This window comes from Pholcus phalangioides, unplaced genomic scaffold (genome assembly GCF_987345545.1).
Source record: "Pholcus phalangioides strain wild (caught in Gottingen) unplaced genomic scaffold, Ppha-v1.0 ptg000004l_1, whole genome shotgun sequence".
Classification (NCBI taxonomy): Eukaryota; Metazoa; Arthropoda; class Arachnida; order Araneae; family Pholcidae; genus Pholcus; species Pholcus phalangioides.
This window is the reverse complement of record NW_028301597.1, coordinates 32,677,546-32,693,411: the sequence shown is the minus strand read 5'-3', so window position 1 is coordinate 32,693,411 and position 15,866 is coordinate 32,677,546. Positions and strand designations below refer to the sequence as shown.

General features: G+C 36.8%; 1 protein-coding gene across 1 annotated transcript in view; it reads right to left on the bottom strand.

Annotated features, from left to right (window-relative positions):
- Window positions 1-15,866, bottom strand: part of LOC149087103 (neural cell adhesion molecule 2-like) — a 143,792-nt gene that overhangs the window by 35,479 nt on the left and 92,447 nt on the right. Inside the window, exons 4-7 of the mRNA XM_089231351.1 lie at window positions 13,765-13,968; window positions 11,745-12,041; window positions 10,209-10,499; window positions 5,449-5,736 (exon numbers count right to left, since the gene is read on the bottom strand). Of these exons, the coding sequence (XP_089087477.1) occupies window positions 5,449-5,736; window positions 10,209-10,499; window positions 11,745-12,041; window positions 13,765-13,968 (1,080 nt within the window). The remainder of the gene's footprint in view (window positions 1-5,448; window positions 5,737-10,208; window positions 10,500-11,744; window positions 12,042-13,764; window positions 13,969-15,866) is intronic.

The window sequence follows — 15,866 nt, the reverse complement described above, 5'->3', positions numbered from 1 at the left end:
AATCTTAATTACGAAGGTTTTCAACAGCTGGCTGATGCGCAGGCGGATTTAGGAAAGAGAGAAAATAGTGACAGTGAACAGACGTACTTCTTCCGATCAACCGAGCGTGAAGATTTGGTATTCAATCCAAATGGGAAACTCGGTCAGCGAAACTAGTGGTTAAATTTTTCCTCTGAAGACGGCACCCATTGGTGTTGAAATGCATTAGGAATTTTATTATTTTTTGTTTGTGTATTTGCCTTATTCGTTGGTGTCTTCTAAATAAATAAGAGAGAAAATTCAACTGCCTTTTCGGGGAATTGAGCCCACATCCTCTCACTTGCTGGGTGAGCGCCCTAGACGACTAGACTACAAAGACAACCAAGTTCAATCTTTTCTTAGAGTTCGTGTGTGCTGAATGGGATAATTATTATCTCATTCAGAATGATTATGAATGAATGAATATGACCTAACTCAGGCCTAACTCAGACCAAAGCTCATAATTGGTGTCACGGCCACCAGGTGGCGAGTTGTACGAGGATGATGTCACTCGTCGCTGTCCGACCTCCGCGGTTATGTCCGACCGTCTATGAACGGTCCCGTTCAGCGCACACGAGCTCTAAGGAAAGACTGAGAATCGTTGCCTTTGTTGTCTAGTACGCTCAGCTGGCAAGTGAAAGGACGTGGGTTCGATTTACCGCAAGGGGATGCAATTTCCTCTCTTTCCTAAATCCATCTTCGAATCAGCCAGATGTTGAAAATTTTCGTATGCATAGCGAAGCGTGACATCATCCACAGTCGACCTTAATTAGTCCAACCATCTAATTCTCTCTTACGCCTACATTTTTATAACCACATCGTGTAATAAAGTCGTATTTGCCAGCTGCTATTTGATTGCTACACTTTTGCCTTCTATCATGTAATATTATTCAATTCAGTCGTCTTTCATTAACAAAATCTTCTCAACCACACATGCACTTCGTAAATATTACTCTCAGGAATTTATAAAGAATCGCTGCATGCTGGAAGGTGTGTCCTGAGTGTATGTGTGACTGGTGTATTTATGTTTTCAGGGTTATGTTTGTTTCGTGCTTTATTGAAGCTGCCATCTCTCTTTTATATTTGGAAGCGGAAATGTTAAATGCCTGAGTTTTCATGTTCTGCAAGTATCGTGTTGAAGGCCAATAATCATTAAATGACGTTGAAACGTCGTAACGTAGGACGATAAAGGACATTTTCTTATACGGGGTATAAGAAAACGTCCTGATATGTCAAACATAATATTCGATAGGAATATATGAAACGTGGGATTTATAATCAGAATGCTTTCTCTAGGCAACAACAGTTAAACAACTGCTATGGTGTTAAATTGCCGCAACTAACAACTAGCGGTTATTTAACTAATTAACAGGTAAACACCCGCTATGGTGGTCAAGTGGTCATAGTGACGGACTCGCATCGCTAGGACCCCGAGACTGACTATGGCTCTGCACCCATAGGGGATATAAGCTGGTCCCCCAGAGGGTTTGGGTGACCAGCTTCATCGAACCACGACTTCGGAAGAAGGATGGAGAAATCTGTTCCTGGTCTTCTGGCTCTCCAAGTGTTATTTGTGAACAATATTTAGCAATTTCACCGACAATTCACCAAAATTTTATCGCGAATTGGTGATGACCCGTTGTTATGTGATTCCCCATTTCCTGTACCTTTTTCGATCCAATATGGCCACTTTAAGCATAATAAAAACAAAATTTCATACGTAGAACACAATTGCATCTGAACAATTTTTTTTGAAAAAAAAAAAAAATCCTGAAAACACCAAATTCAGTTATAAAGACACTTCTATAATAACGACGAAAGTTCACGGAATCTTCGACGTCACTATAACTAATTTTTACTCTAATTCATCAGACTAACTAATTAACTAACGTACCAAATTACTGAATTCGTCCAAAAAAAAAAAATCCTTTCAATCTTCCATATGAATCGAAAACCTTGTAATTCTAACTTTCTTAACATTAAATTAGTGATTTTCCTTAACTCTAAAGGTAATTTTTTGAGCCATTTTTAAATAATCTGAAACAAATCGCCACAGGTCTCACTCACGAGCAAGGACATAAACACGTTAGAAATAAGAAAGTCAAGGGGAAATAGAAGTCTCAGTATGTGTCACGGCCAACAACGTCAACAGCAACAACAACAGCAGCATAGAAACTTCCGCTTGAGGCGATTCCCGTTCTCTTTTCAGTAATCGAATTTTAATCAATTTATTTTTCTTTTCGGTTTGAACCGCGGGCGAAAAATTCTTTGAACGTCCCCTTCCCCTTTTCCCTCCCCGAACAAATTCTCTCTCTAGTTCAATTCTTTTTTCCTCTTCAAATTCTTATATAATGTATCGAGTCATGTCCAACATACTCAAGAAGAATTCGCCTCCTCGAGAACGAATATAAAGAATGAATGCAGTAAAAGTACCTCAAGTATAGAAGATATTTGCGAACAGAAAATTATTGAAGTGTTAAATAAGCATTTAATTACTAAATTGAAACCGCTCTGCAATCCCGATTTATGAAATTTACAGACTGGATTTTTTTTTTAGTTTTTCTTCAGTTAAATTAAATTGTCTTCCATTTTCGAATTCCTCACGCAATTTATAAAAAGAATTGGGTGATATACAGGATGGCTGTAATTAAAGTTATCCTTGTGAGCCGAGGGTTTTTATCAGAAGGCTATGGAACTTCAGTTAACATGCACATGCATAGATCCGGAAATAGAACCCGATCTTTTGTATAATGTTTGTCCCAAAACATGTGTCTTACGGAAATTTCACCTACCCTGATAATGTGAGTGAATGCATTAGTGATTAATTTAGTGACCGTATGAGTGGGTGCATGACCATATGAGTGACCAATTGAAGGGGTGAGTGGCCGTATAAGTGAACAAGTTAGTGGGTGGTTGACCGTATCAATGAGTGACGGTATGTGACCGTATGAGAGACCAAGTGAGTGTGGTCGTTCATATGGTTACTAAGGTAACTCATACGGTTACTAAATAAGATAACTCATACGGTCATTCATTCAGTTACTCCCTTGGCTACTCTTATGGTTGCACGTACAGTTTTTGGGTTTTTTTTAAAATAAAAGTTCTGCATTAAAATGATAGTGGAGAAGAAATGGCCTGTGTACCGCCAACATTACAGAAATAACTTTTGCAATAAATGGCTGCCACCAAACGGATGGATTTATGGCCCCAGTTTTGAAAAATAATTTCATAACTGCAGTAATGCTACTGTAAGGGGTGTTTTCTTTTTCAGAAATTACGGTATTTATCAATAAGCTGAACGCAAGTTATACAGTATAAGTTATGCCCTCCAACATGACAATTATTTATAATTTTCGAATATTACGCCGTATCATTACTCAACGCTAATCAAAAACACATCAAGATATCAAAAAACAGAACAGTATTAATTGCAAATGATAATGCATTCGGAAATCTGAGTCCCACCAACAAGTTCGGCCATCATCCGTCCATTAAGGAAAGAGTGCTGTCTATTCTTTACCCGAATATCATTGATAAATCTCTATTTACGGTGTGTACGTAGTCATTCGCCACTTCTTATATTACTCGCAGAGAAAAATTCAATAAATAAATCACGTACATGTTAAAAAGAAAATCCTTAATGGAAATCACTCTCATCCAGTAAAGCTTCCCACCTAGGATTTCCATAAAAAATAATAAAATCACTGCCTAAAGTTATCGAAAATGTACGATTTTTTTCCCCTCCCTTCCTTTTCGGAAAATTATCTTTTTCTCTTAGATTCAATTAAGTATTAGGGTCAGGATGTAGATAATGATCAACACACGGGGCTCCGAAAAACACTGATTACTTCGAAGCACGGTACTTAGCATAGCGAAGCCATAGCCATGCACAGGAAAGCGCCCTAAATTCGGCAATCGATGTTACTAATCAATTATGATTTTCCTTACCGTCCCGTGATGGGTCTTCCGAGAGAGAGGGAGAGTGCGTTAAGCATGAAAATTTAATTCTACCCCATTTGATACGCCATTTACTCCCTTCATCGATGCGATGTGAAGCCCCGAGTCGGGAGTTAATTTTAGGGGTAATAATCGGTGTCCAACATTTAAACCTCAGCAGCAGCATAATAAAAGCTCCCACGGCTATGTACTAAACCCGATATATCTGCCTGTACTAATTTTTTTTTCCTCTCTTCCCCTCAGATATCCGAGCATTTTACATCGATTGAAAAAGAAACGTTTCATGTCATTACCGGAATTTCCTAAAAATAGTTCACTAAAATGCGAACTAATCAAGTATTTATATAGGAGAAAACTTTGTGCTTCATGTCGAAATTAGAGCCCGAATCTTGATAAGATAATCCTTTTAAACAGTAAACAAAGCATTTTCTGATTGATGTAACTAGCATCCATTCACCGTTTCGACCAATCAAATGCTGCTTTATATTTGGTTACTGGGATCGAAAGTGCTCCGCTTCGTTAGCTGACATCGAGGAATGAGATCTAATTTCCTTAATGGGAATTTCTTAAATAAAGAATATATAGCATGAAATATAGACTGCTATACGGGGTCTCCTGTAAGTGTAAATGCGGCCTTTATCTCATCAACCGTCTGCCGTAGGGGTATAGTTTCAGTTTAAAAAAATGCTCAAAAGCGTTTAAAATTTTTCTTGTACCATTTTTGAGAGTGGAAATACAAGTGTGCCACAAAATAAAAACAAAATAAACTTTCATACGGTTCTCTAGTCCTCTAACTTCCAATTCGAGAATTGTTTTGCCCTGTATTGGAGAAAAGTTACCAACTCATTTATGCTGTCCTTTCAAAACGTTGCTAAGATTTTTGAATTCGTATATCTCAGCGAATATTGCACTTAGAAACGTGGAATGTTTTTGTTGGCCTCACGAGAGAAAGGGCAATCATTTTATAATTAGAAGTTAGAGGGCAGGGGGACCGTTTAAAAATTTAAATTTCTTATTTTGTAACACACTGTATTTTCACTTCTAAAGCTGGTGAAGGGTAGTTTTTCAGTGTCATTTGAACATTTTTTTGAATTGCAACTATACCTCTACGACGGATGGCTGATGAGATCACTCGGCCTCATTAGCACTCCCAGAACACCCTGTATATATCAAAATTGGCAAATTTTGCGTTTATCAGATCTATTTATAATTATAATACAAATTATAATCCATTTAAAATTTGGTAATTACAAAAATTGCATATCCCTACTAATTAAATGTACGGCCCCATCCCATAAGATGATTTTTTCTTATTAGATCAGATACAGCCAACCCCATATTCGTTTCGACGGCATAAGGTCTCATGTCATTCCACTTTTAACATGAAAAAAATTCACGGAAATATAACACTTTTCTACATTGCAAAGTAATTACGGAAGGATGTTTTTTTTTTCTGGTTAGACTCGCACTTACCAGCTGGTATGACCCGAACAACACAGGGATCCTTTTGCTCGCCGACTGCATTTCGGCTCCAACATAATAGCGCACCGTATTCCAACATAGTCCTAGGCGTGAACGACAGAATACTCTGGCTACCGTTCGATACAAACGACTGCAGTTCCAAGTTTTCAACAGAGTTGTTCAAAGCCCACCGGAACGACACTTCCGAAGGATCGGCTTCAACTTCACAGCTTATGTTCACGACTTCACCACGGGCTACACCATAGAGAGTCTTTTGACTGGCTTTACAAGCTGGAGCGTCTGTGAACAAAAAAAAGAAAAGACTTGTAAAAACTGAATATATCCCACCCAAGTACAAACAAAATAATCAGCTGCTTCAGCTATTGCGTTCGTCCCGACGGATTTATTTTGATTTCATATAATAGCTCCTTGGCGATAAAATTCCATATTTCATACGCGTCATATGAATGTAGTAAGCATGTTTGTAGAGATATGGTAGATCATAAGAATAGACGCATTATCCAACGTTTCATATCATGAAATAGCCTCATATCATGAAAAATGCGAGTCAACTACTTTAAAATGAGGTTATTGATGTAAATAATTACAGACAACAAAATATAATAATTATTGTTTTTAAATACAGTCGAATACCGTTACAACGAACTACAAGAGACCATAGAAATCACTTCGTGAAAACGAAATATCGTTATAAAGAAATTACAGGTTTTTGCATTGTTCCTATGTAACTTTATTTTGGGGGAATTAGAAAAGTGTTCGTTAAAACGAGATTTTCGCTATAAAGTTATTCATTAAAACGGGATTCGACTGTAGTTTTTTTTTTGTTTTTTTGGAAATTGAGTAGATTTGCTACACCAGCATATTTGAATTTTTTGTAACTGTTTCAATTCTTACATGCATTGTGGAAATCAAAAGTTGTTTTTCTACAAATGTTTTCGTGGAAAAAGATGAAACAACGCAATATTATACACGGTATCCCATGAATTATAATATAGTTTAAAATTAATAGTTACATTTTTTGAAGAAATTTGCAAATTTGAATAGGGTTTGCGAAAAAAGTTATTCTCACGAAGAGTAGTTTTTATTGTTAGAGAACATATTTTAAGCTATCTAAGAATTTATGGCTCACCCTGCACATAAGGAATACCCAATAGGAAAATTGAATATACTCCCTAAATATCATTACTAGGTATCACCGAAATATTCTTAGCAATCGTAATCGAAATAGAATTTCTGAGAATTTATAAAATATTAAGTTTTTGGAATAAATCCTAAAAAAAATAAATAAAATTACGAATCAAAACATTCGAAAATAGTATATTGAGAACCTAATAACATATTTCATAATCATAATAAATTTAGCAATTTTCTCGCTGATTAGTTCGAGCAATATGTTCAATAACATTGAAGAAAATCTTATATATTTTACGGTAAAAGTGAAAAATGCGGTTATTATGCATACTTACGAAGAATTTTGGTAAGTTTGACAAATTTTCGTAATGTATAGCAGGTGCTATACATTAATCACTTTTACCGGAAATTATTATAATACCAAAGCATTCCGTCGTTAGTAAACATGATAAATCGTACTATACGTTTTAGTATACCTGATAATCCATACATGCACGGTATCATTATATTGGACGATCGTAAAATTTGTTATCATTATATCGGGTACGATGGTAAAACACTTTACTATATCGGGGTCATTTGTAATTTTTTCATATTCATAAATTTCACAAATTACATAAGGGCTTTATGCATAATCACAGATAAAGGCAATTAACTTCAAACATTTATCAAATTTACCAACGACACTTGGTTATTATGCATAACCTCCGGTATATGTGACAATTTTTTTAGTATTTATCAAATTTAACAACGACGCTTTATAGTTTTTTAATTATGCGTATTAACCGGTAAAAATGATAAATTTATCAAACTTACCAAGATGATATGCACAATAACCGGTTACTATATTTATAATAACCAATACATCCCATTTAAAGTAGTACATGCACACATAGCTCTTAATATATCTCAATATTTTTAGCCTATACACTAGGTCTCCTTCCACTCTATGGATATGATTAATAATATCGCCAAAATCTATCGGTTGAATTCATAAAAAAAAAACTAAATCGCATCTTTGAAAATAGCTCCGATATAATGGGTCTTTTACGCACTAGAGAATTTTCTTATCAAGAGTTTTCCATGAGAAAATTCAGATATTGAATATGTATTCGATCAACCAAGAATTCACTCTCTCTCTCTATATATATTTTTTTTCAAAGGCGGAAAAACTAATATATGTGAGGTTCTTAGGAAATTCCCCCTAAAAACAGTGGATGAGAATTAATTTTTTTTCCCCCGTGAGCATAAACATTAAGCGAAGCAGCATATTTTACTCGCAGATGCGATATAGGAGAAATAGATATTTTACTTTAATAAAAGTGCGATGAACCAATAACTCCATGTTCTGGAGAATTTCTCTGAATGAAGGCGATTTATGAATAAAGTCTCAATTCACGTGGATATTTTCGATAATTCCTCTTATTTTCGACTTTATTTGAAGAGAGAAGAAGATATTATAATAACTTTAGGAATTCTATATTCAGCAGCTGACGCCCGAAGCAAAAATATGTCCAGTTAATGAAAATATCACTTTCCTTTTTTCTCCTCAAGTTTGTAACTCATGTATCCGTGAAGTTAATAACTCTTTAAAGCAGTTGTTGAGAGAATGTTTCCTTTCATATAGCTATCAAAATCATGAATAATTTACGCACCAGATCTTTAGGGTATATTATCCTAAGAATTCGAGTTTAAATGCATCATTCAAACGCATTACTTTAACGATCGTGGATATATTGCCTCATGTAAATATCTATGGACTTCATAACATATTTAATGTATTTGTGTGATGTCATGATCAATAGAGACTTTTTTTTAATTGGGTTTCAAACTTTTAAACATGTTCCGAATGCCTCAAAAACTATGTTCTAATGTAAATATTATTGAAAACTTTTATTGTTTTAACCATTGCTTTATTTTAAATTTGATGTACATTTTCTCAATGGTAAAAACATAGCATATGCAGTCGAATCCCATTATAAAGAACTCCATGACACCGGAGAAATCACTTCGTTATAAAGAAATTCGGGGGTTTTTGCATTAATCCTATGTAAACTTATCTGATGGATTAGAAAAGTTCTCGTTAAAACAAGATTTTCGCTATAACAGTATTCGTTAAAACTGGATTCAACTTACATGTTTCAAAAACACAGTATATACAGGGGTGGGCAAAAAGTCCGTAGAAACTTTAAAAATTCATAAAAACCGGAAAAATAACCGAAGTAAAAACGGTTTGCATGGTTATCATCACTAGGTGACTGGAATTTTTTAAGGCAGGAAAATGTGGGGCATGCAGGCCATGCCTCACAAAAGCATCTTTGAATCTGCCTCCTCAAATTTCAATACCAAGGGTCTTTGCCACCTCCCCCATTTCTGTCTACTTTTACTTGGTCAACCCCAGTGGTTTCCTCCTTCATCAGGTATCCTCCTCGGAGAGACTTCAGGGTGCCCGCGAGCATGATGAAAAAATAATTAACTCATTGGTTTTACAGTGTTATGCACAGAACACTATTTTTTAAAGGAGTGTTCGTGGCCTTCGTTTTCCTTCATATTTTTTGTACGCGGGTCCGTGGACTTATCTTACTCTTACTGACACAAATTTTCCTGGAACACAAAACATTAAGAACCACTTCCCCTGAAAGAGACAAATAGAAGGAAGAAATCGTTTAACAATTTTGAACTGATTGAGTTGTTAAAAATTTGAACTGAAATAAAAAAAAAAAAGAAGGTTTTGGAAGTGTTTCAAGCCTTCATAGAAGAACTCGAATTGTCCACCTGGAAACTTAAATTGCACACCTGTGGGGCGTGGGCCCCACGTTGGGAATCCCCACTCTAGGATCAACGGTTGCCAGTAAAATGCGTCAAGAGCGCTTAGCCGTGCAACCTGTATAATTACATTTGAACTGACTATACAGGGACACACGCTATGATCCACGTCATTTCCCAAGTGGAAAAGTTTTGTAAAACAAAAAGTTAATTAGTATATCTTTCTACAACGAATCGCAGTTTCGGGCATGTGTCTTCAATTATTGCTGTTTTACAGCATGTGGAAACTGCAAACTTCTTCATGAATTACCTTGTATATACCGGGATATGTAATTTGATGTTATTTTTCTTTTCCGAATGTTATGTTGTAAAATTCTTGTAAGTTTCCAAATGAAAATCAATACATTCTTTGGTATGGTTGGCAAATTACTTTTCTATTTTCTTTTCTAGTTACCCAATTTCTACATTCTACTATTCGCATCCACTGACGATTAGACGCACGCAACCGGGAAAAACAAAAGCCGGGAACTCGTAAACAGGAAATTTTCCGTCACATTATGCAACACCCATGTTCCGTGCAGAGTATTTTTAACATAAATATATCCACTTGGTCGTACCATGGCCAGTTTTCGCATTCAAATAGACAAATTACAGGACTAATTGCACAGTCGCTTTCGAAATATTATAGTACATAGTTGAAACTATAATTCAGACCATTACCTAGTATACCGATGGAGGGCGTGTGATCATTTTCTGTCGGGTAGTTCCATTAAATTCAGAAGAGACATTCATACTTCTAGTCAAAATAGTAAATATAAACTCTGTTATTCCGTATTGTAGTATAAGATACTTACAACGCACTTCGAGGGAAAGTTCTTTGCTCCTACCATTGCCTTCGGAATTGAAAGCGATGCACATGTAATTCCCACGATGTTCTTTTTTGACCCTTTGTAGAACTAAGGACTGGTTCGAGATTATGATCCCAGCAGATGCGTTGGAGAAGAAAGGCTGACCTTCGAACAGCCACGTCAGCTCAGAAACTGGTGGGTTCGATCGAATGATGCATTCGAGATACACGTCGTTGCCTTCTTTGATAGTCGAATACTTTATGTTAGCGCCCAGTGTTAGTAACACTTCCGGTGAATCTAGAAAGAATGAAGCATTGAAAAAAACAAATTATAATATTTTCTCAGTTGTTATCAGCGTCACCGCGTGAGACAGGGGTGTATAGTAAGGGCTGTTTCTTTCCTGTGAATTCGCGCTTACCACCTTGGGCGTGTTCTCGGAGCTTCTGTGTGCAGTCACTACTAGTACATCATATATGCACCTCGTCTACGGAATTGCTAGCGAATAAGTGCATGTTGGAATGTGGGTGTATGTGTAGTGAACCTGAAGTTTGTTTCTGTGTAATGCTTGTTATAATGGTGTCATCTGTCATCTATTTTTGGAACTATGATTGAAGTGTAATTATTGGATAGTTGTATCGTTGTAGGCCCGTTGCTGTTTATAGCGAGACCTTTTAACGGGGAGATCGGCTAGCATTCACTCCTCGAAGTTGGGATCCACAGCGTGAAGTCACTGCTCAAACACCTTTTCAGCGGACGGCATCAGCACTTGAAATGTGCTAAATTGACGTCGCTTTTTAACATTTTAGTTTTTTATTTCACTCTTTTAAGTGAGTGATCTGAGTTGATGGTATTGTTTTAGTGTCTTAGGTATGCGCGTGGGGTATTTTTATAATATTTTTTGCAATCTATGTCAAGAAAAATTTAATAAATCCAAAAAAAGATGTCGGAAAGTAATAATTTCGTTTGATATTAATTTATTAAATATAATAACAATAATAACTTCAAGCATTTTATATTTGTTATCCTCGTTTTTATGTTGCAGTCGTATTGGTATAACCAAGTCCAAGGCTAAAAGTCACAGTGATTCAAATAAAAACAAAAAGATTAGAAAAAATATTATAAACATCAAAAGATAATTGAAATTATCTGTCTACAGTTGGCTTTTAATAAACCCAATAAAAGTTAATTAACGTACGCTATGCAACTGAAATGGATCTGAGAAAAATATTCTCTCACTGGATGTTACCACATAAAAAAATAACGAAATTTTCTTATTTTAAGTGTTTAAATGTTTGAATGAAGTAAGCCAAAATATAAATATACAAATACACTAATGCCAATAATCTGAAACATAATTTTGGAAATAATTCAGGAAAATGGACAGTCGATAGCGAGCTATCGTAATTAACAGTGTAACAAAGTGGGCGCACTTGGTTTGAGCAATGATGTCAGCTTTTACAGATTCCTGAGTGTTGTGAAACAGCCCTTATCGTGCAGCCCTGAGTGTGAGGGAGAAGGGAGAAAAGACACGCAATTACTTACACAAAACATTCAGGTACCAAACATCTTCCAGTACACTATGAGGAAGAGCTGGGTTCTCAGCCCTGCACGTTATAGTTTTACCGTTGTCGGATTGTTTGACTTTGAGGTATAGGCTGCTGTAGGTGATGTTCCGACTAGAAGGGATTGATTCCTTGCCGCTCTGGATCCGTCGGTTTTCCATCCACCACGTGATCCTGGCTGGCGGCCGCGATCCTGACGTTTCGCAGTCTAGTCGCAGATCTTCCCCGACCCGTAATTCTTTCTGTTTGCTGGTGATCGCTATCGACGTCGGCTTCACTTAATTAAAAAGAAAAGAAACATCACGTTTATGTTCTACGTTAAATATTGAGATATAGTTCTAAACTTATATTTTCTAAGATACAACAATCATTTATTAAGTTAAACAGATAGACATACTTTGAACGCACCGGATAAAGAAACAGAATAAAATGATTGGCATAAAAAGAGTGGGGAATGGTTATTATTTGGACTATGATTACATAATTGAATCATATTCAACTCTATCAAATAATACATCAGGATTTCACCACTAAATTTGAATAGCCTATAAGGTTCTACTGACGCGGTCTGTATTTCACAGAATGGATTTTGTTCTGTAATCCCTCATGCAGTAGAACTCCGCATAACGGCGCAGTAGAGAAACGGGGTTCATAGGGAGATGATGCCCCTCCCTTCATCTTCAATAATGCAGCTGACTTAGGGCCATATAATAACTGTCTATTGGTGCAGCGGAGCCAGTACCACCTGGCGTCATGGCTCTGACAGAACCGGTTAATTTCCATTGGCTACCTTATTATTTGAAAGTCGCGCTTTGGTTAGAAAGTATTTTAGCAGTGACGTCAAGCACCCGATCCGAAGCCACGCCCACTGAGCCAAGGAGGTAAGAGGAATTTCAAAGGGATGAGGCAGCCCTTACTATATAGCCCTGTGATGACTGATCTAATATCTGTACCGCTCAAAAGTCAATCAGTCGTAGTGAATATTCTGCAAATGCGTGTGACTTTCGTATTCCAAGTACTTCTTTATTGTTAACACTTTCAGTTGTCAAAGCATTTATGTCGCTATCTTGATATTGCAACAACAGATAGCTCCAATTATACTGACCACGGAATAAACAATACTTTGAAAAACCCTTCTATCTGTTTTTTAATGTTTATTTACTTGCACGGATTGGATTTTGAGCCACCCATTTATGTACTGACATATGCAACATTGATCTTTGCAGCCTATATTAAAGGGTACCACCACTTACTTATGCATAACGGGCATCTCTTGTAGCGGACACGGATACCTCCCGTTAATGGACGCTATTCTGAGTCCCATGGAATAGAGCTTCAATGTACAGAACTTAATTCTCTATTTTTCTCTATTAGTTAAAACTCCCATTTACGGGAAAAATGTTCAGTCTCATGAGCTCAAGTTAGTGAGAGGTCTCAATACGTTAGGCCATTGTTCATTTTTATTGCAATCACATTACACCCAACTTATTTCATTACTATTGTTATTTTTTCCTTTCTCTTCCTCATTTGTGGGGGGGCCATTCAAATCTTGGGGCCTAGTGCTTCCGTACTAGCCGGACAACCCTAAGGGTGGTTTAATGATCTAGTCTCACTTTTCGGATGTCTTTCCCACTCACTCCACCTAGGCTTTAAGGGCACTGGGCGGCGTCTCTGTGAGCCGTTTGTTTTAAAGGGCATTGCTAATGGTGATGCTCCTCGCGAAGGGATTGTGTAGGCCGGTCGGTTTGGGCATCCATCGGCCTCCTCCACTGCGGCTCACGTCCATCTGGACGAACTACTTACGTCGTAAAAGAAAATAGAGTGGAGGGCTCAGTTGGGTCTACACAGATACAAACTTACTCCACCTAAAAGACCTTTAAGATTCCCGCCTCATCAATAGACTTGACCATGGCATAATAGAATGAAAGAATAGCACGACGTGTTCAAATTGATAAATTCAGAGCAATTTGCGCAAAAGAAACAATAACGTGATAACATACGATTCAGGTCTATCCTGACAGAGTCATTGATTGGACTCGTCAGGTTTGTATTCGATGCCTGGCATGTGAGTTCCACCATCAAATCCGACTTCCGCAGCTCGAGAATGATGAGTTCGTTTCGAACGTGTCCCTCGCTCGTCCTGAAATACGTCTCGTCCAATAATGATCGGTCTCTCCACCAGGTAACTGCTGGAGATGGATTACCTATTTCCGCAAAAAGAAAACCCAGAAGGAAATAATCAATTTTATTATTCCCATAGCCATTAATGGTTAATTAGTTTTTTTTTTGTTTTAAATTACTGTAGAAATTTATTCCTGTAGCTAATATGCATGCAAGATGTACCAAAACCGGGTTGCAGCGGATGCCGCTAAAGCACGTATTTTGCTTGGAGAGAAACCCCCGGCAGCCACACTTCCACTCGCCGCGTCATGACGGAAAGTATACGTGCAAAACCTTCCAATATTATGCGTTGTGAATAAATTTATACAGTAGTAATAAGTTTTATGATATTCATTGTGCTATAATCATTCTTCGAAATCCCCCATTACTAAGCGGGGTAAGGTTAAGATTCTCAAGTGCAATATCGGTTGTGTTGAAGAAGAGAGAGAGAAAAAAAAAACTAGGAATATATATATATATGAAACGTCTAACGTGTATAAAAATGTTTAATTTGTAAATTAAATATTATGCAAATTTGAGAGTTTAAAATAAGCTAACAGTGTGTGTGTGTATTTAATGTAAAGAGTTTGGAGCTCTGCGCTGTCAAGAAGAACTGTTGATAAGACAGCCGTGTGTGCAAAAGTGTAAGAGCAAACTGATCAAATTCAAAATAATTTTAAAAAGTGTGAAAATTTAAAATAAGTAGATTGTGAACGTGAAAAAAGCGTACACACTGTAAATTGTAAATGAAAAAAGGGTTAATTGTAAATATAAAAAGTGAAAGTGTAAATTGTGTCCTTAGTTTGGCCGTAAAGTTTTTAATTTAGTGTAAAAATGTAAATTTAAATACGGACAGAAAGAGAGAGAGAGAGAGAGAGGGGACACTGGTCGCGTCTGTTTTTAGACATTATATTAGGTGGGACAATTGCCCCATCGTCCTATCCTCGGGAAGATCGTCGTATGCATCCAAGGACTGGTAAGTGCTAATACTGCCTTTATCTCATCTACCGGCCGTCGTAGAGGTATAGTTTCAATTTAAAAAAAATCTCGAAAGGCATTCAAAAATTACCCTTCACCAATTTTGATAGGGAAGATACAGTCTGTCAAAATAAGAAATCTAAATTTTTATGCGATCCCCGCTCCCGTTTTCCTGTCTCTCCTGAGGCCAACAACGCAAATCCAACTTTCTAAGTGCACTATTCGCTGAAAGATTTGAATTACAAAATCTGAGAAAAATTTAGAATAGACAGCATGAATGAGGGAAAGGATGAGGGGAATTTCTGTTCTTTCATAACTTTTCTCCCATTTCTGAATTCGAATATCTTAGCAAATATTGCACTTCGAAACAGAGTTTTTCTGTTGGCAACAGAAGATACAGGGGAATAACTTTCTAATTGGAAGTTAGAGAATAAGGGGAACCGTGTAAAAATTTAGATTTTATTTTTATTTTGTGAGAACACTGTGTTTTCACTCTCAAAACTGGCATGAAGTAATTTTTGAACTCCTATTGAGCATTTTTATATTGGAATCATGCCTCTTCGACGGCCGATCGATGAGATAAAGGTTGCATTAGCACTTACCGGACGCCCTGTATAGCTAACACAGACACAATAGAACCAATTTCTTGAATTCCGTTATCCCACAATTAACGTACCTTCATATCAATATATTTAACTCTCTACACAATTCTAAAGCGACGCGTTACTACCCGTGTCAGTGACACGTCTATTGCGTCAATTATTTTTCTTCAGTGCAGCTATGATACTGTCATCAGACTCCAACGACGTTTCGAGCCGTGACGTAAAATGTTTCCGAATGTACATTTTATATATAGTGAAGACACCTAAATGTGAACTGCGATAAAATTCCACGGATTGACGGTCGCTTTGGAAATTCAGAACTTGGAGGTTTCTGTCATCAATCAGTGACGAAATTGTATTCT